Raw genomic sequence first — 23,233 nt, forward strand, 5'->3', positions numbered from 1 at the left:
TCCCAGTTTTTTTTTTTCGTTTTTTTTTTTTGGGAAAGGGGCTGAAATGTATAACTGTTGTGTTCGCCTTCCATAGCATCTCATGCTCTGTGCTCACTTCAGTGGCACAGGTCCCATGGTTTGATTGGACTGTAAACTGGCAGCTATTCATGGGAGGGGGTGCATTGTTTATAAAGAGATGTGGGTAGCCCTAACAGTGCTTCCTACTTTAACCAGTTCCCAGCTCTTAGTATTTGGTTCTAACTCATTATAACAAATTCGTACTCTTCTGAGGGGTATAAAATTAAAAGTAAGAGCTTTTGTTGTCCTTCATTTTATCTTCAAATTTTACTCTGTGTCTGTGTTTTAAGCATTACTGTCTGGGCCCTCTCTGTAAGGAAGCCATTAATGTGAGCTATGCACTTCAAAAGAAAAAGGGTTCCCCTGCCTTCGCCATTCTGCATAAAACCTAGAAATACCTTTCTAGCTATTCTCCCTGTTCTGTTTTTAATAATTAAAGTATATTTACACACACACACACACACACACACACACACACACACACACACAGGCATGGCACTTCTGTGTGATGATACATTTGCCAGTCACCATTACTGTACTTATTCTGTGTACAGGGTGGTGGTTTTATCAAGGGGAATGTTGCTTTATCAACAGGAAGTGGGTCTTTTACTGTGAGGATGAAATGTATTGGTGAATTGAATTAGTTTTCAGTTCAACACAGGTAGAAGTTTCTGTTTTCTAAGATGTTTATTGGAAGCATTTTAAGCATCCGATTGTAGGTTGTTTTACTCTGGTTCTTAAGACCAAATAAAATAGACTAGTGGACTGAAAGTAAAATCACCTTGTTTTTTCCATATTATATCTGAATACTAAGAGTCTACAGAAGCTGAAGGAAAAAAGGGTTATTTTTATTAAGAGTTTGTGTGTGTGTATGTGTGTGTGTGTTTATGTATGTATGTATGTATGTATGTATGTATGTATGTGTATATGCTATTTTGTCTGCAGGTATATGTGAGCACCATATACATGCCTGGTCCCGCTGAAGGTCAGAAGAAATCATTTGATCTCCTGAAGTGGAGTTACAGGTGGTTGTGAGCTACCATTTAGATGCTGGGAACTGAACCCCATCCTCTTCAAGAGCAAGTGCTCTAAACTGTGGAGCTGTCTGTCAGGCCCCTGACTGGTGACGATCCAGGGAAAACAAAGGGGAAGAGGAACAGACTGACATTCAGCTCTCTTGAGTCTTAATGTTTAGTATCATTAAAACCTATTGTTAAAATGGAACTGTGTTGTAATGACAACAAAAACATCACTGATTTTTGATTTTTGTTTTCTGAGAGAAGGAAGACAAAGTTGTTTGGATAGTGAATTAGGGTTCTCTAGAGTGACAGAACTTATAGAATCTCCCTCTCTGTATATATTTATTAGAATGACCTCCAGGGTGTAGTCAAGCTAATCCAACAATGGCTACCTCTGAATGGAAGGTCCGAGAATCCAGTTGTTCAGTCCACGAGGCTGGATGTCTCAGCTGGTCTTCAGTATATGCCAGCATCCGGAAGAAGTAGATGCTGCTACCAGTGAAGAAATGGGCTTGGCTTGCTAGGGAGGTGAAAGCCAGCAGATGAAGAACAAAACTTTTCTTCTTCCCTGTCCTTCTGTAGGCTTCCAGCAGAAGGTATGGCCCAGAGTAGGGGTGGGTCTTCCTGACTCAGAGTTTCAGATCAGAAGTGAATCTTCCCACTTCAGGTTTAGCAAAAATCCCTCATAGGAGTGCCCCATTTTGGGGTTTCAGTTAATTCTAGATATAGTCAAGTTGACCAAGAATAGCCACCCACAGATAGGAATGTGGGGAGGATCTGAGAGAAGTTGAGAGGGGAAAGAATATGATCAAAAATATATAAATTTTTTGTTAATAGAAAAGATAATTGAACTGGGTGGTAGTGGCACACACCTTTAATCCCAGCACATGGAAGACAGAGGCAGGCGGATCTCTGTGAGTTTGACGCCAGCCTGGTCAACAAAGTGAGTTCCAGGACAGCCAGAGCTGTTACAAAGAGAAACCCTGTCTTGAAAAACCAAGACCAAAAAAAGATAATAATTAACAAATCAATTAGTGGCCCAGAGAGAGTGCTCAGTGGTTAAGAGCGTAGGCTGCTTTCCTAGAAGCCCCGGGTTTGGTTTCTAGCACAGGCTTCAGTTTCGGGGGAGTCATCGCCCTCTTCTGGCGCCTGCTGGCACTGCAGCAATGATGTATAGACATATATTCAGGCAGGATATTCCTATTCATCAAAATAAATAAATCTTTGATTAAAGAGAGGCAGAGGGAGTAAAAAATTCTCAAGGATGGTGCATTATGAGATTAAAAAAATTGGTGGGGAGGGGTGGTTCACATCTGTAATCCCAGCTACTCCAGAGTAAGATAGGAGGACCCCAATTTCCTGGTATGTCTGGGGACCCTGTTACAAAATTTACCTAATGACATGGACCAGGGCTGTAACTTGGTGGCAGAGTGTTTGCTTAGCGTGCCAAGGCCCAGGGTTGAATTATACCGAGGTGGGAAAGGCATGGAGAACTTAGAAGCAAAGGCAGACTGGATTACTAACCTCACAGGGAGCTAGGCCCCCTGCCTTCCTTTTCAGAAAAAAACAGTTTCTTTTACTTGTTGAGATTATAATATAATTTTGTCATTTCCTCTTTTCCCTCCCTCACTCCAAACTCTCCAGTATAACCCCTCCTTGTTCTCTTTCAAATTCATGAACTCTTTTTCACTAACTGTTGTTGCTTGCATAGATGTAATTGTCTTAGTCAGTGTTCTATTACCGTGAAGAGACACCATGACCAAGATGGCTCTTATAAAAGAAAGCATTTAATTGGGGACTTACTTACAGTTTCACAGGTTTATTGGGGACTCTAGGGGTCCAGCCCCTCGATAGTCCCCTCCCAGGGCCCGGGAAGAATCTACAACCAGCTGATAATTAATCTTTGATGAAAAGAAATGAATCTATGTACACGAAACTCCTTAGTTCATACACTTTATTATTTTGTGATAGTTCTCTCTCTACACCGCTTCTCTTCTGCTCTCATGTCTAGTTCCTTTCTTGCCTGATTTCTCTCTGTATTTATCTACTGTCCCCTCTAAGTTCTATCTTCATTCCTTCATCTAGTTCTGTCCCTTCTAGGTTCTCATCCATCTAGTTCTTTCCCCTATCAGCTCCTCTCCCATCTCCCTCTCTCTCATCTTGTTTTTCCCCATCTGGCTCTTCCTCATCTCCCATCTCTTTCCTCTAGTACTCTCTTTTAGCCCTTCAATCTAGTTCTTCCCCATCTCAGTTTGTTCCTCTCAAGTTCTTACCCATCTAGTTCTTCCATTCTCTTATCTCTTTTCTGTCCCGTGCCCTGGAAGTCCCGGAATAAAAAAGGGAGGGTCTGAGCTAAATTGTGTAAAGCTATTACTTAATGTCCACCTGACTTAGGCGGTGTCCCCTTGTGGAATTTACCTAAAGTCAAGAAACTTGTATATGGGATGCTATCACTGTTAGTCCTGAAACTTGGGCGCCCACCTGGGCCGTGTCTCCTTGTGGAATTTTTGTTAAGTCAGGAGATTTGCACGTGGGCTGTTATTGTTAGTCCTCGGAAGTTGGGTGCCCACCTAGGCGGTGCTTCCTGTAGTCCTTGAAAGTGGCTAAGGGAGATATCTGATTCCAGAGAAAGCCTTTCCTGAGGCTGTTCTCCAAATTCCTGGAATGTGTATGTCCAGAGAGTGATCAGTCCACACTATTAGCCCTTCTTAGGGAAAAGTCAATTGGGAAAACTATGAAGACACACATGATTTTCATAACAGAATACAGCTGATATATAACAAGCAAGTAACACCAAAAACTCCTTGGGTGGCTTCCTCTTGGAGGAATTCCCTGATCCCTCTAGGTAGTGACTTTGCCATGACCAGCTGAGTTCTTATGATATATTCCCTCAGCCCATAGCACAGGTTTAGACCATTATCAGCACAGCAGGGAGCATGGTGGCACACAGGCAGGCAGGCAGGCATGGTGTTGGAGAAGTAGTTGAGAGCTACATCCTGATCTTCAGGCAGAGAAAGACACTGGGCATTGTATGGGCTTTTTAAAGCTCAAAGCCCATCCCCAGTGACTCACTTCCTCCAAGGAGGCCATGCCACCTAATCCTTCTAGTCCTATAAGAGTTCTACTCCCTGGTAACTGAGCTTTCAAATATATGGTCTTATGGGGTATCCTTATTCAACCACCACATTCCTCTCCCTACCCCCATAGGCTTAAAGCTTTATCATAATGCAGAATGCATCTAGTCCATCTTCAAAAGTCTGTTCATGGATTCCTTTCTTTTACAATGTGTTTTCTGGCTTTATTTTATTATTATTACTACTTTTAATGCCTCAGATACATCAGAAAGGGCATGCTCGAAGATTTTTGACAGCCATGTTTTTCTCTCAGACTAAATGTATCTAACTAGGGCTGATGTTGGGGACTTTGGGATCTTGAGGCAAGGTGGAGCACATCAGGTATTTGGCTGCAGTTCTTGTTTTCATGTCCTCAGTGAAGTGACTGCTCTTAACTGCCAGGGTGCTAGAATGTGGAAAGCTTAGTACTTCCACCAGTCACCTCTGCACACACCCCTTTACTCCAGTGGCTTCATGGGCTCTGGGCTGTCCTGGCTGACCTGCTGAGGACAGTTAATGAGTAACGGTTATTATTGCCCACGGCCAGCAGAAGCGGTCACTCTTAGCAGTGCCTCCCTGTAATGGAAGGGGAGATCCCAGACCTAGAGGTGAAGCCCCTGCCAGAGGTCATGGAAGCAGAGGTGAAAAGGCTGGCACAGGCAGCCTGGTTTTGGGGAAGGTACAGACTGAAGTTTGTGTCTTACCCTCTGTTCTCTGCTGCTCTCCCCATAGAGTCCATGCATGAGTGATAGACTAAGAAGAGCATTAAGGGTTCTCCCTTTTCCTGTTGCATTATGCTGTGCTTTACTAAAAGGGAAGAAGCAAGCAGGCAGTTGCAGCTTGACATTGAGCCTTTTCACGCTGTGGCTGCTGTCATCAGTAGCCAACGGTGGTTGATCATTCTTCATTCTGAAGATTGTGGCCAACAGAAATGTCTTCGTGTACATACCTAGAACCCATGAACTCATCTCATGCGTGAAGGACAAGAGGGACAAGAACTGCAAGCTTCTGTCATGTGCCATGCTGTATGGATGCTCATCTTAATTGTCCTGTATATGAATCATGTCAAATGTATATGGGTCTGTCTGGCATGTCTACCTGATGGGCAATCAAGTTTTGTGATTGTGATTCTGTTTGTGTGAAGATTCCAGATTAGGACGGCCTGTCGAGCAGAAAGTATGTCAGTCATTGCCACAGCCTAGGAGGGGCTGCTGCTGCTTCTCTCTGATGAGAGAGAAGTTCTGGAATTCCATAGAGTGACGGTTGCACAGCTGTGTGGCTATGCAAAATATGTCCACTTGACAGTATAAATTTCTTGGAATATAAATTAATAATTCAACCATGAAAATATTTACTTCAGCACTGCGGACTAGGAAGTTTAAAAAAAGGAAGAAGGAGCTTGTGAAAAAAGATTTTTTTTTTTATTCTAGACCCTTTTTGGATTTCATTATGAGTAGATTAAATATAAAATTTTCTTGAAAAACTGGGAACAGTTGATTAGTGACGAAGAGGAGTCTATATAGCTATTGCTTGATTTTGTTGGGTTTAATTTTTAGCTTTGTTGTTATATGTGATTCTGTCTTTAGTTTTAGAGACATGGATACTGATATAGGGGTAAAACATATGACTGGGGTTTGTTTACAATATTTTATCAAAGTAGAAAATATAGGGGCTCATAAAGAAAATCTGGGAAACATCCCAGTAATTGTTAAAACTTGGCTTTGATATATTTCAGGGGACATTGTGGTATATTCCCAGCTTTTGTGTATGTTTGACCATTTATTACACTACATAACATTTGGAAAAGATATTTACTGCATAATCTTTTCCATCAGTTTAAAAATGTGATTAACATGTTTATTCTGAGATTGGAGGTGATAGATGTGAAGTGTGTGGAGTAATGCTTGGGGTAGATAGGTACTTCATAAACTGTGTGATTGCTTGTACTCTTGCTGAAGGGCAAGGTGTTAAGTATTACTACCCATATTGTTTGTGTCATCAACTTGCCCCCAAATTCAGGAAATTTGATTTTATTGAATGGATTATCTTATATTGCCCTCACATACTTTATGGTGTCAACACATGCTTATATGATGCTGTGCAGAAAAACCTCAACTACAGGTTTTAGGGTAAGAAAAGTACCAATGTGAGCCTTACTTGTAAAGTCTCAAACAAAAGCTGTGGCATGTGGTCATGGATGCCTGACATCATTCCAAGATACTACTGGCTCTGGACACACAAATAACAATTTTCTTTCTTTTTGAAATAGTAATGCTGGTACCCTGTCTGTTATTGAGACAAGATGTTTAATGAACTTTCCAAGGGAATTTGGTGAATGGGAGGTTAGAACATAGTGGGAATCTGTGCAGAAAGCAGCTCAGTTTCCATCCCATAAACAAGCACTACTGGGGCTATCCGAGTCACAGAGCTTGCGGGATCCTCCCTGTATCTTTGGATGCTGTAAGATTCAGAGTCCAATGTGTGGTCCTTCTCTCCACTCAGTTACTTTAATGATAGTTTGTTTATAAGCCTTATCCAGGCCCCCCTTTTGGGGGGAGTTGACATTTTTCTTCTGCAATGATTTTGGCACTGAAAAAAGTACTTGTTGAGGTTGTATAGATTTTAGCATCTTTTTGAGCAAGTTGTCTAATATATATTTTGCCTTACTGGTGAACAGAGACTGTACTTGTTTTGGTAGCTCCCAAGTTTAAGTGCTCTGTGAGTTGAACCTGCTCTGCCTTTTCCCAAGGAAGCAAATGTGAAGTGCCAGATGCTTTAGAAAAGACTCAACCGTGATTTCACTTAGGAATGCCAGTCACATTAAATTCACTTGTATTAATTTTTCATTGGTTTGTTGTTTTGGTTTGTAAATATTTGTCTCCTTCAAAAATAAGTTCCTTTATGGTGTGGGTCATGGGTTGTGTTTGCTCGAAATGTGAGGCGCTTACTGAGACTGTGTTGACTGAAAGACATAGTGAGTAATCATATTGAGAAGAGGCTCTAGAGCAGTGATGCTCAATCTATGGTCGCAAGCCCTTTGGGGATTGAGCAACCCTTTCACAGGACTCACCTAAGACCATCAGAAAACACAGATATTTATATTATAACAGTAGCAAATTACAATTATGAGGTACCAACAAAAGTAACTTTATAGTTAGGGTCACTAGAATAGGAGGAACTGCATTAAAGGGTTGCAGCTTTAGGAAGGTTGAGAACCACTGCTCTAGAGTCATGGGCAGAGGTGGTAGAAGGGAGAAGTCAGGCCAAAGGTGTGTCCTGGGGATGAAGCAGGGGTAGGCTGGTTCTTTACTCTCTCTTCTTCCGCTAACTGTTACGTTGGCTTGGCATAAGTGAATTAAATTTCATTGCTCAGCTCTAGAACTCCTGTGATGTGAGGAAGGGTGCCTGAGGTAGATAGGAAGAGGTCCATTTGCTTTGTGTGTCTACAAAGAACCTCTGTCTCCTTTACCATCTCTACCCATGCCTTCCTAAAAGGCCTGGCTTCTGTGCCAGTGGAAAGGTAGTGATACCAATTTTTGGGTCAGTTCCAAGAACAAGACGATATTTCTTCCTAAAATTGTTGCTAAACATACACAACCATTTTACCCATTTTAAAGTATACAATTTAATAGTATTAAATATGTTCATAATGTTATTAATTTAATTTTTTTGAGAATTTCCTGAATACTGTAATGACATCATTTCCATCCCTCCTGTTCCCCCCCTGCAACTCCTCCCAACTCTTTCTCAAAATCATGAACTCTTCTCCTTTAATTATTCTTATATAATGTGTGGCTTGAGAATAACCCTCATTGACTCATATGTTTGAATACGTGATCCCCAGTTAGTGGAACTGTTGGAGAAGGATTATGAAGTGTGGTCTTTTGGAGAAAGTGTGTCACAGGGTTGTGTTCTGAGGCTTCACGAGCCTCCAGTCATCCCCAGTGCACTGTGTGATTCCTGCTTGTGGGTTGAGATGTGATCTCTCAGCTTCTGCTCTGCCATTCCACTACCATGGACTCTAGCTCTCTAAAAATGGAAGCCCCAAGCAAACTCTTCTGTAGGTTGCCTTGGTCATGGTATCTTAGCACAACAAGACAGACAGACAGACAGACAGACAGACACACAGACAGACACACACACACACACACACACACACACACACACATCTACCATCTATCTGTGTTTCCCTCTGAGTCCATTTACTGTTGCTAATTTTTAAAAATGATTTATTTATTTTTATTTTAGGTGCATTTGTATTTTGTCAGTAGGTATGTCTGTGTGAGTTTCAGATCCACTGGAGATGAAGTAACAGACAGGAAGTTGTAAGCTTCCATGTGGGTGCTGGAAATTGAACCCAGATCTAGAAGAACAGCCGGTGCTCTTAACCTATGAGCCATCTCTCCAACCCCTGTTGCTAATGTTTGGGATTGGGTAACCTGTCGGAGGTGCTCGTCCCCAGAGAAGACCAGTTCTTCCTCTCCCAGTAGTTATTAATTGCCTATATATCTCTTCTTGTAGTGTTAGGGTCCTGTGAGATTTCCCCATCTTGTTGGCATGTCAGCTGATGGTGGTGTTATGTAGGTCTTGCTTAGGCAACCATTATGTTAAGATTTCATGGTTAGAGCTTCCCTGTCATAGATAGATGTCACTGTCTCTAACCCTGCAAGTCACAAGTTTGTTCTGTGGTTTCTCAGGGGAATGGATGAGGGTGGAAGAGACAGTACTTCTGGGTGGACAAGGGGCTTGGTCGTAACTGTTCCTCTGCAGATGATGAAAATCCAGGCCATTCGAGATGACTGATGCTGATGGTGACAAGTCCATACATTTCTGTAGTGGTCCAGAGGTTGCTAGAGGTGCCGTGCCTAAGCTGAGCTAGAATGCTTTCCTCCTGCCTCTGGGCTGTTTGTAGTATGGTTGGTTATTTTCCGTGATTTTTTTTTTTTTTTTTTTTTTTTTTTTTTCTGGCACTGACTCAAATTTGCCTTTTAAAAGCTGGGTATCGCTTTGCATTGTACCTGGGGGAAGGGGCATGGTTGGGGGAGATGGGAGTTCCTTTTCATTGACACAGAACTGTATGGGAGAAGATTAACAAGAAAGATGAATGGAAAGGTTACAGGAAATCATACCTACTTAAACTCAGCTTCCTGTGTTAAGCACTCCAGGGAGATTAGATCACAATCCTCAAGGCTTGGCATGAATCCTGATCCAAGGAAGGCGAAGGCCCTGCTGCCACTCAGTGAAAGATGAGCCAGGCTTGTGCCACCAGATATGGCTAATTTAACATACTCTATTATTTGAGGGAGCTGAGAGTATAGCTCATTAGTAGCATGTACCTAGCCCGAGGACTGATTCCTAATACTACCAAAACAGAAACAAGCAAACAACCCACAGTTATTTTGTTTGCTTGTAATACTGCTTAAAAATAAAAGCAAGGTGCTCTTTGGATTACCTTGAAATAGAAATTAACCAACTTGGGCTGCAGAGATAATTTGATCACTTAAGCACAGCATGAGGACCTGAGTCTAGAACCTGGGGGAGCAGGAGAGGGGGTGGGGTGGGGGAGAGTGGTGGTGGGGGAGCAGAGGTGGGGTGGGGTCCCAGTGGTGTATGCTTGGAATCGATATCAGCTGGGAAAGGGGAGACAGATGGCCAGCCCCCTCACTGACTTGTTCACCTCCAGGCTAGTGAGAGAGACTATCTCACAAAACAAGGTAGATGGTTCCTGAAAACTGACTGACACCCAAGGTTGCCACTGGTCCCTGTTAGTGGTTCAGTGTTGATGTTTTATGAACTGCTTGGAGCTCTTTGGCAAGTAAGCAAATGCTGCTGGGTATTGATCATATTTTTTTGTTTTTGTTTTTCCTGTGGAGTGTCAGATTCTAGATAACAGGGAGTTCCCAGAACCCCAGTGGTAATTAGTGAGCAGTGAGTAGTGTTTTCTAACCTGCCTCATTGTCAGTGTCTGTCCTGGGAGCAGACCGTGGACAGGAGGCTGAAGACCACCCATGAGAGTGGTTCCATCTCCTGCTGCTGCTCCCAGACTTGAGATTTAAGCAGCATTTAGCATTGTCCCGAAGTTACAGACTTTGAGTCTACATTTAGTCCCTCCTTACCCAGCTGCTGAGAGAGAAATGGCCATCTGCCTCCAACCTTCTGAACCCCCACCCAATTTTACTATTTTTTTTTTGTTATTGTATCAAAATGTTATTTATTTTTCACTCATTTTTTTGGGATTGTTTTTCTTTAATTTGTCCACTAACCTTCATTTTGTCTTTTATTTTGGTCTTCCTTCTATTTAATCAGTCTTTTTTTTTTTTTTTTTCAAACCCCTGAATTAGTCAAGGTTATTTTCCTTTGATATTTTGTTTTGTAGTTTAATTTTAAAAAGTAGTATTGAATATTCAAATAAAACCATCATGATTTAAATAAATAACTTCTTAATACTTCCTGTCACTCATATTTCCCAGTGACAATGCTGCGCAGGTCCTTTAATTGAAAGTTCTTACTCCTTACATTTACTGGGTGCTTCCTCACCTCACAGTTGCTTAGCTCCTACAGTTGCTGTTGACTACAGTTAACTTTATTGAATGATGGATGGATGAAACATTTTTGTTGAGAATGCCACAGATGACAGATGACAGTTACTTATTTGTTCTGTGAGTCAGCAAGGCTATCCAGTCCATCAGGTGGTTGCTCCATTGTCTAGCTCTGTTTTCCCTTATCTTGGCAGGGTGTTTAGTCTGTTACTTTGGTGACAATTTGATATAACCAGTTACATACCAATTTGGTACCTAGTGAATTTAAAACCAACTGATAATCTTTGATTGGATCAATTTCATTGAGTGTTACAAATTGATGGTTGCCTAATTTCCTTCTACATTAAACTGGTATCTTTGTTTGCTTTCTGTTGCTGTGGTAAAACATTCTAACCAAAATCTCCTTGAGTAGGTGACCTAGACCAGCAGGCTGTTCTTCAGGACAGGGTCTAAAAGTGGAGTTAGCCAGGAGATGGGAAGAAAAAGACAGAAAGCTGGTGTTGGGAGGTCTTGCCAAGCAAGCTTACTAAGAAGTATAGCATCTTATACGCTATTTCCAGGAAAGAATTGAGAAAACAGAATGACCCTTTGCCATCTGATATTTGATAAAGATGCCAAAAATACACACTGTAGAGAAGACAGCCTCTTTGACAAATGATGCTTGGAAAACTGGATGTCTGCATGTAGAAGCTTTAAATTAGACCCATATCTCTCACTTGTACAAAAATCAACTTCAGATGGATCAAAGACATTGATGTGAAGCCTGAAGCCCTGGAACTGCTAGGAAGCATGGGTAGTGTGCTCTAAGATACAGGTGTAAGAGAGGGCGTTCTGTATCGGACTCCATTTGCTCAGGAACTAAGGCCATTGCTGGCAAATGGAAATGAAAACCTTCTGTACAGCTAAGGAAACAATCAAGTGAAGAGGACGCCCATAGAATGGAGGAGAATCTTTGCCAACTACACATCAGACAGAGGGCTAATATCCAAGATATACAAAGACCTAAAACAATGAGTCAAGAAAACAAATGACTAAATTAAAAAGTTGGGCTACAGATCTGAATAGAGAATTTTCCAAAGAAAGAATAAAAATAGCTAGGACAAATCTTAAACAGTGTTCTGCATCTTTAGCAATTAGGAAAATGCCAATTAAAACTACTCTAAGATTTTATCTTGCACTAGTCAGAATTGCCAAGATCAAGAGAACAACTGGCAATAATTGCTAGTGAGGCTGTGAGGAAAAGGAAATACCCATTCACTGCAACTAGGATTGCAGCCACTGGAGAATTCTCAAGAAACTGAAATAGATCCACCGTATGACTCAGCTGTACCACTCCTTGGTATCTCCCAATATGGCATATGACTTGATGTTCTACTCCACAGATACTTGCTCAACCATGTTCACAGTAGCTAGGATTTGGGACACCCAAAAGTCCTTCAACAGATGAGTGGATAAAGAAGATGTGGTACATATATACAACCAAATCCTATTCAGCTGTAAAGAAAAATAGTCATGAAATTTGCAGGTAAATGGATAAAACTATAAAATATTCAACTGAGTGAGATAACCCAACTCAGAAAGATAAACATCGCATGTGTTCTTTTATTGTGGATCCTAGCTCTGAATCTCTAGATATGAGTATACAGCATGGAGGAACCTCAGATACCAAGATAATAAAAAGGGCTGCGAATGGAGAAAGGGTCTCTAGAGAGGGTGCAGCAGGGCACAGGTACTGTGAAGGAAGGACGGAAAAATGGGGGGGGGGTGCTTTAACTTTGGAGAAGGAGCTGAGAGTAAAAGAGGAGGGAAGGAAGATAAGTAATACTAAGGATAATTGAAAAAGCCATAGAGAAACTTAAGTTTATTTATATAACAAAATCTCCAGTATCAGGTATGGGAAATCTCCCTTTAATTGTCAGATGAGTCCAAGAGACTCCCCAACCCCCCCACCCCAATATAGGCCACTGTCATTGCTCTTGGTTGCCTTCTATAACTTGAAGGTAAGACCGTGTTGAAGAAGACACTGCAGTACTTGGAGGAGTCAAGCTGGAACTGACCCAGAAGCCTCTTCCTTGAGGACTATTAACTCTAATAGTATCTGAAGGTATTATGTAAACTGCAATGGGAAAAAAGCAGTCGGGCTATAGGCCTACCAGCACAACAGCATGGCAAATATATCCCCTGTGGTGCAGTAGTGGGGGCAACCTACAGCTGTTTAGTGGATGTATGGCCCACTTAGTCAGAGGGACTTCGTGCCCTCGTACTGTAAGCCTAGGTAATTAACAGTCATTGTTGGGGTCATGAACTCTAGTGGACTCTACTACTATGTTTTCCTAAATGTCTAATTTCTAATTGTGTTCTAAAGATTCTTATATCACAGGTAGATGTAACCCTTCCCCCTCATCAAAGTGACTTCTTTTAGAGCAGACAGAGAACATTACAGAAATTCACAACTGGTCTAAATGTAGAGAACTGTAGCTGACTGTGGTGTGCCATCCTTAACTGATGCACCAACAGTACAACTCTAGACCTAAGGCTTGGGAGATGTCGTGGAAGAGGGAGCAGAAAGACTGTAAGAGCCAGAGGGCTAGGTCTTCTGCTGGTAATAGTATCTTTTTATAGTACAGGGAAGCTGCAGCCATGAAATCCCAAAAACAGGATTGACAGACCAACACAGCGAGACTCCAGTTGACATGCCAGTGCATTAGGGAGAAATCTCACAAGGCCCCACCTTCATCACTAGATGAAGAACTACAGGCTATTGATGGCTGCTGAGAAAGGGAGAATCAGTCTTCTGCAGGGATGAACCCCCAATAGGTTATCCTATCCCGAATGGTCAGCCCTAAACACATGTATATATGAGCAATAAGAATGAATTTAGCAGGTTGTATTCATGTGTGTGTGTGTGTGTGTGTGTGTGTTAGAGACAGATATATATATATATATATATATATATATATATATATATATAGAGAGAGAGAGAGAGAGAGAGAGAGAGAGAGAGAGAGAGAGAGAGAGAGGGAGGGAGAGGGAGGGAGACAGACAGACATGAAGCACTCATGAATTTGAGATGAAGTTGGGGATAATGAGGAGGAGTTGGAAGGCAGAAAGGGGGTTGAAATGATGTAGATACAGTACTCATCTATGAAATTGTCATACCCATCCAGGTTTAAACAAATTTAAAAGCTATTAATTCAACAAAAGTTTAGTCGTCAGAGAATGCAGAATGAGGTGCAGAGGTGTGGATGAGTTTCTCCAGACAGATACTTCATTGTTATTCACTGTAAATACTTAAAATGGTTACTGTTACCAATTTGTCCACTCTGTTCCACCAGTGTGCCAGGCAAGAACTGACTATGGGGCACAGTTCTTCTTTTGCCAGCTCTTTTTGTTTTCTCAAAGGTATTTTTATCCTGGGTTATCTTTTGTTTGAGACTTTGAAGGGCCCATCTTTCTTTTCTCAAGGTCTTCCGGTCTCAGCAAAGGTTCTCATTTAGTTACTGTTGTGGCTGCCAAGAAGACAGGTTTCTTTCAGTTTCCTCTCCAGAGTCCCCTGTCCATTAGGACTCATTCCAGGTCTGCAAACTGCTTCCTTCTAGAACCCTGGAGAAGCCATCAAAGGAGCAGATGCCAGCTCCCCAGGGCTGGAGCTTTTGGGTTTTAATATTGCTAGAGTCCAGGAAAATTCTGTGAACTTAGAATTGAGTTTGTGTCTTTCCTTTTCCAAAGTGTTCCTTTGTCATACGGCTTTTGCAGAGAGGGGGAAGGTGCTGCCTTTCCACTTAGGGCTAGAGTGAGGAGCAAGGAAAGGGAGAGAAATGGACTAAAGAGAAAGGAATATATTGATCTTCCTCCTCCTCCCCCTCTCCTCCCCTCCCCTTTCCTCCCTACCACCTCTTATTTTTCTGAGAGAGAATCTATTCCAGGCTGGCTTTCAATTCATCAGGCCTTTTGCCTAAGCCTCCCAATACTGGCATCACAGGTGAGTGGCCAGCTTATTAATGCTGTCTGAGCTTGTCCTGTGACACAAATGCTTGGTCAGAAGTACTGTTTGGCATCCATGGCTAGAGCTAGCTGCTGGAGGCTGTCTGATTCAAAGCCTTAGGCTTCCTTTTGCCCCAAAGAACATAGTATTGATTACCTTCTTGCCTGGTAACTGGTAATATGAATGGAATTGTACATTCCTTTTTTTTTTCCTTTAAAATGAACATGAAATCCAGCACTTAGGAGGAGATTGGCTACATGGTGAATTTGAGGCCAGAATCCACCCAGCCTTTTAAGAAAAAAAAAAAGAAAAGAAAAATTGGGAGGAAAAAACCCACAAATTGGTTTATTGCCTAAGTCATGCGGCATGAAATAAACTACTTATGTGGTTTGAAATATGCTTTATTATAAAGGCATATTTTGTAATCCTGGTGACACTGTCACAGGATATGGAGAACATGACAATTGAAGTATGTTTGACTGGAAGTGACTTTTCAATCTAAATTTTATTTTATTGCACTATTTATTTATGTTTGTGATGGCAGGCACCAGACTCAGCACCAGACTCAGCACCTCATCTCATATGTCATATGCTAGGCAATCAGTGTACCACTGAGTTGAGAGCCAGGCACACAGTAAATTTGGGGAAATTTAAGTATGTTAGCTAAGAATTTCAGAGGTGTACAAATACTGCTTTGTATTGTCTTAGCACTTGGATATGAAATTTAGTCTTTGTAGTGGAAACCTGTTTTTTCTCATCTTTCACAAAACAAAAAAGAAAGAAAAGAAAATCAAATAACTTCTGAATGACTTGCAAATGGTTGAGGTGTGTTGGTTTTTTCCTTCTTCAGTGTTTTGCTAAAATTGCCAGCAGGTGATCTCAGAACACCTTGTAATTCTGGCTTCTGGGTCACCAGTTGATTCGGTGTATTGTGCTGGCACCATGAGAGTGAATGCTAGGTGTTGTGCAAACCATCCTTCAGAGAAACTCAGCTTCGTGGAGTCTGCACATGAAACAGAGCTCTCAGTTCTGCGTCCTCTGTCACCTGGCATTCAGGAAGAACTTTTAAGGGAAGTGTTGGAGTCCTTACTGTGGCAGTGAGACAAGCTTATTTTGCTTACATAAAAGAGAGCTGCGTGACTTGATTTTATTTCTAATGATTCTGGAGATACTGGAGATGCAGCCGGACAATCGGAACCTTGATTAGTAACATGGCTTGGTGTTTTCTAAGAGGACACTGATATGAAGGGTAGAGACTTTATATTCTCTACCATGGTGAATGGCTTGTGGTAGACAAGACCAAAGGATGTAACAACCATCAGTTATCAAAATACCATGGTGATGAAGGAGTTTCTGCCATGTAAGTGAAAACCAGGTCAGCACCTGCTTAGTTTTGGAGATCAAGTGAAATCAGACACTAAGGTGTCACCTTCAGGTGTTTTCCTGGAAGCCACTGCTTGTTTCTTCTCAGTGACATCACCACCCAGTTGTTGATGCTGCTCTCCTTAGAGGATAGCTTTCAGTATCTAAAGTCTTATAGGATGGACATTGCTCACAGGTGGAGGTGCACATGTCCTCTGCAGAGACCCATTTAGTAGTGCCTACTTTCAATCCTTCCTTTACTTTACTTCTTAAGTATTCCCTGAGTTCTTGGTTAATGATTGATCTAGATTATATAAGCAAAGAATGAGGCTGTTTACCTAATCTTGTGATCTGAAGATGGAAACACAGACTTGAGGCTGCTTGGGGTGGGGTGGGGAGACTTTTGCATTGCTGTGTCAAAATACCTACCATAAACAATTTAAAGGGAGAAAATGCTCCTCTAGGTTCACATTTCAAGGTGTCTGTCATGGGGGGGGGGGTGGGGACAGCATGGCAGCTTAGAGCAATCCGAATCATGGCGGCCAGAAGCAGAGGATGAGAGGCAATGCAGTTGAGATCTAGGCACCAAGTGAACGCCTTCAGTGACCTGCCCCCTTTCATCATCTCTGAATAGTAGCATCGTTTTATGAATCCTTGAAGGGTTAATTCATTCATTAAGTCACAGCTCTCATGATCTAATCCTCTCTGAAAAGTCTATCACAGACATGCCCAGAGGCTTACTTCACTGATCAAGATGTTTCTTTCCTTTTCCCTCCCTCTCTTCCCCCTTCTCCTTCTCCCCGATCTTCATTAGAGCCCTGTTCCTGCTACCCAGTGTTTTATTTTATGATACATGATCACCTCTGAAGGACTCTTAATGACCCCCAGTCTTCAGTCTACTCTGAAGGTATCCTTAAGTAAAGTTCTTGGCCTGGGTAATAAATGGAGAGAAGGTTTCATAGCTCCACTTTTCAGATGAAGAATCAAGGCTTTAAAACAAATAGTACTTCATATTTGCTGCAGAGCCTCTCAGATGCGAGGCAAGTCCTCTCTTGTTAGCTCCTCAACCTGTATTATCCCGCAGCCATTTTGTAAAGTGTTCATGAATGCATAGACTGTAGTGATAGATCAGCTGCATTTCAATATCTTCCTGTATCTCCACTTGGCAGCACATGCCTATTTACTTTGCAGATCAAATAAAGACAGGAGTTCAGCAATTGTGAGTAGAAGCTAAGGTGTAAATCTGTACTTAATAAGCTTTCCTGTCTAGATTACATACATGGAGAACTTAAGGCAATGCAGATTCCTAGGTACTTGATGGATTAGGTGAAGAGAATTTGTAGTTTAATAAGCACCCCCACTTGTCTTAGGTAAAGGGTTTTGGTTGTTTGTGTTTTAAGAAATATCAATCTAAAAGAAAATCTTTGGTTGTTGAAATAGGAGAACAAAGAATTTGGAGGTTAATTGGAAGCTTGTTCTAGTGCCAATTTGACATTTCACTATTGTGTCTAGTTCCTAGATCTGCAGTCACAATAACAAGGATTTGTGGTGAACACTGCTGTGCTCCAGGCGCTGTGGTAGTTGACTTTGTGCATGGGACCACCTGAAATCACCAACCAATTTTGTCAGGGTGGCCTCTGCTATCACAAGATCAAAAAATTCAGTGGGAACACTTAAATTGAGAAAAAATGATGAGTGATGAATAGGATGAAGCAAGCCTAATTAATCCAACATAGTAGAAAATGAGTTATGGAATGTTTTGATCAAAAAAGCCCCGTTGAACTAGATTGAACTAGAAGAAGCTTTCGCTAGTCTAAATAACAGAGATCATTTGGAAAAGCCTCATCAAAGTTGTTTTCAGTCTGACAGTTGTACTAGAACACTTGGATGCCCAGCCCCCTTGCCCTGACCAGGAAAGTGATTTCCTATTGAGCTGAAGAATGCTTCAAAGCTCTCCAAGAAACCACGGCTGGTGAAGGAATCTGGCATGCTGATTTTTCAGTTCCAATTTTAGGCAGAAAAGGACAGCTCTTAACATTGAGAGAAGAGAGAGGAGAGTTGTACAGTTTTGTCCATATGCTTTTCTATTAGTTAAAATTCTGCATTGACTCTGTTGACGATCCGCTCTTCACTAGCTCATTATCTGGCAACCTCTCTTGTCTGCTCCAGTGCTGGCCTGAGATTCTTTGTGCCGTGACTTTTTCTGCACCAAGGTCCTGAGACCCGGCTTTTAAAAAGTCCCTGAAGTTACATTCCACGCACCTCTGCCTTTGTTCCATGCTCATCTGAAACACTTTTTGTCTCCTGCCTTGCACACACAGACTCAGGATAGCTCTGTGTTGCCTCTCCTTCAACATTCAGTCCAAACCCTCTTTCTCCAGGGAGATAGATCCCTTTGATCAGCACAGTTGGAAAATGCCTCACCTCTCTTTGAACTGAGGAGGATCACATATGGCTCTTATCATAGCCAACTTTATACTATAACTCTGTGTGCTCTATCACAGACATGACATTTAACACCCTGGAATTGAAGAATTAAATTTATTTCTCTCTGAGTTTTAAAATAACAGTGTTTTCTGTTATGTGTTCTGAATGAGTGGAGTAATAAAATGACCATTAAAACTTGATATTCATGTGAATACCTTCAAATGGGGAATCTAGATAGGATAGCAGGATTTAAAATGTTCCAAGGAAGGGGCTTGCTTTGCAGAATGCTTTTTAAAATCTAATAAGCCCCTAGAGGGGCTCTTCTGAGTAGGTGTAAGGCTAGATTGGCTTCTTCTAGGTCAGTGGTTCTTAACCTTCCTAATGCTGTGATCCTTTAATATAGTTCCTCGTGGTGTGGTGACCCCCAACCATAAAATTAATTTTATTGCTGCTTCATAATTGTAGTTTTGCTACTGTTATGAGTTGTAATGTAAATATCTTCGTTGTTCGAATTTTAAGGTGGTCTTTTAATAAAAAACCCAGAGCCAGATATCAGGATGAAAGCTGAAAGATCAGAGAAGCAGAACAGCTAGCCACTAGTTCTTACCTCTACGAAATTCTCAGTCTAAAGAGAGAGAGATCCTGTTTCCTCATGCCTTATATATCTTTCTCTGCCCAGATATCACTTCCTGGGATTAAAGGTGTGTGTGCTTCCCAGTACTAGAATTAAAGGTGTGTGCCACCACTGCCTGGCTCTGTTTCCAGTATGGCCTTAAACTTGCAGAGATCCAAATGATTAAGGGTGTGTGCTGCCACTGCCTGGCCTCTATGTCTAATCTAGTGACTGGCTCTGTCCTCTGATCCTCAAGCAAGTTTTATTGGGGTACACAATATCCTAATATGTAGGATATCTGATATGTGACCCCTAAAGGGTCGTGACCCCAAAGTTGGGAACTACTCTCCTATGGCACTGGCTTCTTCCCCAACTGTTAGACCAAGTGGGTAAGGGTTTAAATGTTTGCCCCTCATTTTCCCCATTGTCCTCTCTTGTCTCATTGTGCTCTCCATGCTCATATGTATCCCTTCTAGAGGTGGTGTCATATACCAACTTCTCTGACATTTGTAATTGTTTTTGGAAAAAAAAGAGTATGTTCTCTTGAGGATTTTCGTACTTGTTCATTCATTCGGAGTCTAGGTCCACTTGTGTGAATTATTGTTTATTTGCATAAGTCGTTAGCTCTGTGAGGGCTAATGTGGTTCAGTTTACCATAGTTCCTTGGGCTAAGGAACACTGATTGCTCTTGAACCCACCCACCCACCCTTGGCCTGTGCACACTTAGCCTTTCCTATACAGTAAATCATGTCTGTGTACATACTCTATTGCAATATTTCTTCTCATCTTTTCTGTGTTTGCTAATGTCAGAATTTCCCATTTGACAGAGTGACATGATCCCCTAGAAGACATGGAGTGTTCCTCTTGCTGTCCATCACTTAGCATCAAGCAGATGAGATTAGAACTAATTTGCAGATTAAATTCACTAATGGCAATTATACTGGTTATAACTGTGGCTTAGTGGAGACCACAGTTTGCTTGCTTAGCCTTTGGAAATAATACCAAGTTCAAACTAATTCCAATTTCAAGGAAAAGAGCAATAAATAGAACATGTGTAGTAAGCTTATATAACAAAGGAAAGTTCTTCCTGAGTTCTTACTTGTGTGAATTATTGTGGAGTCAGTATAATAGAAACATTAAAACAGCATAGGACTGGCATGTAATTCACTAGGCCCTTGAAGCGATGTGTGTAGCTCTGTTATTACACTCCTGAAATAGGACCAGATAGGGGAGAAGAGACTTGGCAGTCAGCGTGCATCTTAACAGATGTTTATTTCTCGGTAAACTCTCATTCAGATATTTTGCTAAAATATCATCAGGTCTCAGAATAGTAAGATATAAGAAGACAAAGCTGAATGGAATTTTGTTAATTTTAGGATTATTTATTCAAATACTGTTTATGGAGGAGAAATGATTGAAACATGCTTTTTATAAATCCAGTCCACACCAGATTAACCTCAATTTCCCCTGTAATGATCCACAAAAATAGAGAAGGTATAAAGTTTGCAAATAGTTTTCTAAATGAATGGAGTGCCTGATTCTGAACCTTTAAAACCTGAGCAGCTTCCTTAGATTTACATGTTCAAGGTGACAGTGGTACCCAAGAAAACAGTTCAGCTGCTTTGAAAGGAACTAATGCTGCTTTTCTGAGTGTCCCAGACAAAGACCTCAGCATTGCTGGGCTCCAAGTGCTGTAACACCTAATTGCTCAATACACCCGTGTTGTGGCCCCCATCATTTAGTTCCTTCAGGAATGCTTTTCTCATTCTGGTGGCAGTGAACTTGATCCTTAGACACTAAGTGGCATCTAGTAAATTCTTAATCCTTTCTCTTATCTGCAGAGCAGGTCCTAAGCAGACTCCCCTTTGGGGGTGGGGCAGTTAATGAGAAATGTAATTATGAAGGTGATAGACAGCTGTGGACTCAAGAGGGCCCTAGCATAGGCTCAGCAGCAGGTGCCTTTAGTACTGACATGAATTTGACCAATTTACATGTGCAGCAAGCCTGCTGTACCTCTGCCCTGGGCAGAGTGTTTATTGTTGCTTGTGGGGTGTTTTCAGAAGCTCATCTTTAGTTGAACATGGTGTCAAATGCCTATAGTCCCTGTGGATGGGAGGCTGATGTAGAAAGACTTAGAGGCTGTTTCAAGGCCCTGTCTCAGAAACAAAACATACTCGACACTGAAATTTTGAGACACATGACATATCTGAGCTTCAAAAGAAACTCAGTTCTTTGAATAAACACCGTTCTATTTAGTGACATTAACGAAGATAGAACAGGTTTCTGCTCTACTTTTGTTTTTGTTGAGATGGAGGCTTACTGCACTCACTGCCCAAGCAGGACTGGAATTCACAATCCACCCTCTCTCCTTTCCTCACTTGTAGCCTTGGCTGGCCTCCTAACTCAGAGATATATCTGTCTCTGCTTCAGAAGTACTGGGGTTAAAGGGTTGCATCACTACACCTGGCATGAATACACATTTCTATTAAGTAAACAACTGCTTGATTGTGCTGGCCTATTGTTGCTGCTGTGATATTAGAAAATTCTCTTGTAGAAGAAGCAGAAAGAAGATTAGAAATAATTACCATGAATACATCTTTTGGATTGTTGGGTGGGAAAGAACACACACAATAAGAACCTTCCTTTTAGAGATGATGTATTTAAACTTTAAACTCTTCCTTCTTCTAGACAGGGTTTCTCTGTATAACCCTGGCTGTCCTGGAACTCACTTGTAGACCAGGCTGGCCTCGAACTCACTCAGATCTGCCTGCCTCTGCCTCCTGAGTGCAGGGATTAAAGGTGTGCACCACCACCAGCACCTGACCTAAATTTTTCATACACATAAAACACAACATATATTCAGCTGCTCAGGCCCATATAGCGCCCCCCCCCTCAGAATTTCCCTTCTTGAATTTGAACCTTTCCTCCTTCATTCTTTGACCTTGGCTTTGATCATCACATGTGTGTGCATGTACATGTGTGTGCATGCATGTGTGTTCTTGTGTTCATTTGTGTGTGTATGCATATGTGGGCATGTGTTTGGGATTTTCAATTCGGTAGCTACTCTAGGAACCTAGTAATGATAACATGCATGCATATTCACGTACTCTCATAAATGTCCCCACATTCCATCCACCCTTTCAGCAATTAACTCGTTGCTCATTTTCGAAAGAAATTGGTTTTATCCAGTCTTGACTCAAATATGGTTATTTTTAAAGGTAACATATTCCAAAGTGAAAGATTTGCCAACATTGAAGGTATCTCAAGGAATTCACTAGAAGTACACAGGAAATATGAAAAGCAATGGACAGCGCAGGGCCCTTCGAGTGGCAGCTGCATAGCCTGCGGGGAAGCAGCCCCCAGTCTAGATTTGGGAGGACATGGATTCAGGCTCACTGTATCACTCACTAGCTGTGTTATGAAAGAGGATACTGCATTTTTTTTCAGCCATCGTTTCCTTCTGTGCAAAGAGATCACATGATCTATGCAGACAGAATATAGTTATGAGCAAAGCCACATTCACACTGGGATATGTTTGGTTATGAGTAGTGACATTAATGTGTTTCATGTGGCTGACGGTGGTACTCCTTCATACTGTTTCTGCTGTTTACTTAAGTTTGTGTTTCCTGCAGGAGCGATTCCAGGTGAAGAACCCTCCCCACACATACATTCAGAAGCTCAAAGGCTACCTGGATCCAGCTGTAACCAGGAAGGTAAGGGGATATGTCTCCACTCTTGGCTGTTGCTTCTTCTTTAGTGGGCAGACTCCTGCATTATACTTTCTTCTGTGTTAATTTTTGCCAGAGCTCCAGGCACACAAACTTTGGAGACCTTCAACATGAGAAGACAAAGGGGGGTGGGGAGTCTGCAACATGTCCCTCTGATGGCCAGTGATATTGTCAGTTCCTATTGCTCAGAGTAGTGAGTCCAGTCCTGAGGTGCTTTGGCCTCTAACAAAGCAGGCCTTGCAAATGCAATGTTTGTCCTTCATTACTTGGTACACTTCTAGAACCCTGAAAAATCACTGGTGCTGTCTCTCCTCACCCCAGCTACTTACTGACATCCTGAATTGATACTTCAAGCAGCTTTCTCAGACCCAGCCCCAACCCAAGCCC

The 23,233-nt window shown here is 41.7% G+C and overlaps 1 protein-coding gene across 11 annotated transcripts in view; it reads left to right on the forward strand.

Moving 5' to 3' along the window:
- The window catches only part of Fmnl2 (formin like 2), a 287,932-nt gene that overhangs the window by 170,933 nt on the left and 93,766 nt on the right, over positions 1 to 23,233 (forward strand). For all 11 annotated transcript variants that reach the window (XM_036183681.1, XM_036183685.1, XM_036183691.1 and 8 more), the window contains exon 3: positions 22,751 to 22,831. In XM_036183681.1, coding sequence (XP_036039574.1) covers positions 22,751 to 22,831 — 81 coding nt within the window. The remainder of the gene's footprint in view (positions 1 to 22,750; positions 22,832 to 23,233) is intronic.

Source organism: Onychomys torridus, chromosome 4 (genome assembly GCF_903995425.1).
Source record: "Onychomys torridus chromosome 4, mOncTor1.1, whole genome shotgun sequence".
In the NCBI taxonomy this organism is placed as follows: Eukaryota; Metazoa; Chordata; class Mammalia; order Rodentia; family Cricetidae; genus Onychomys; species Onychomys torridus.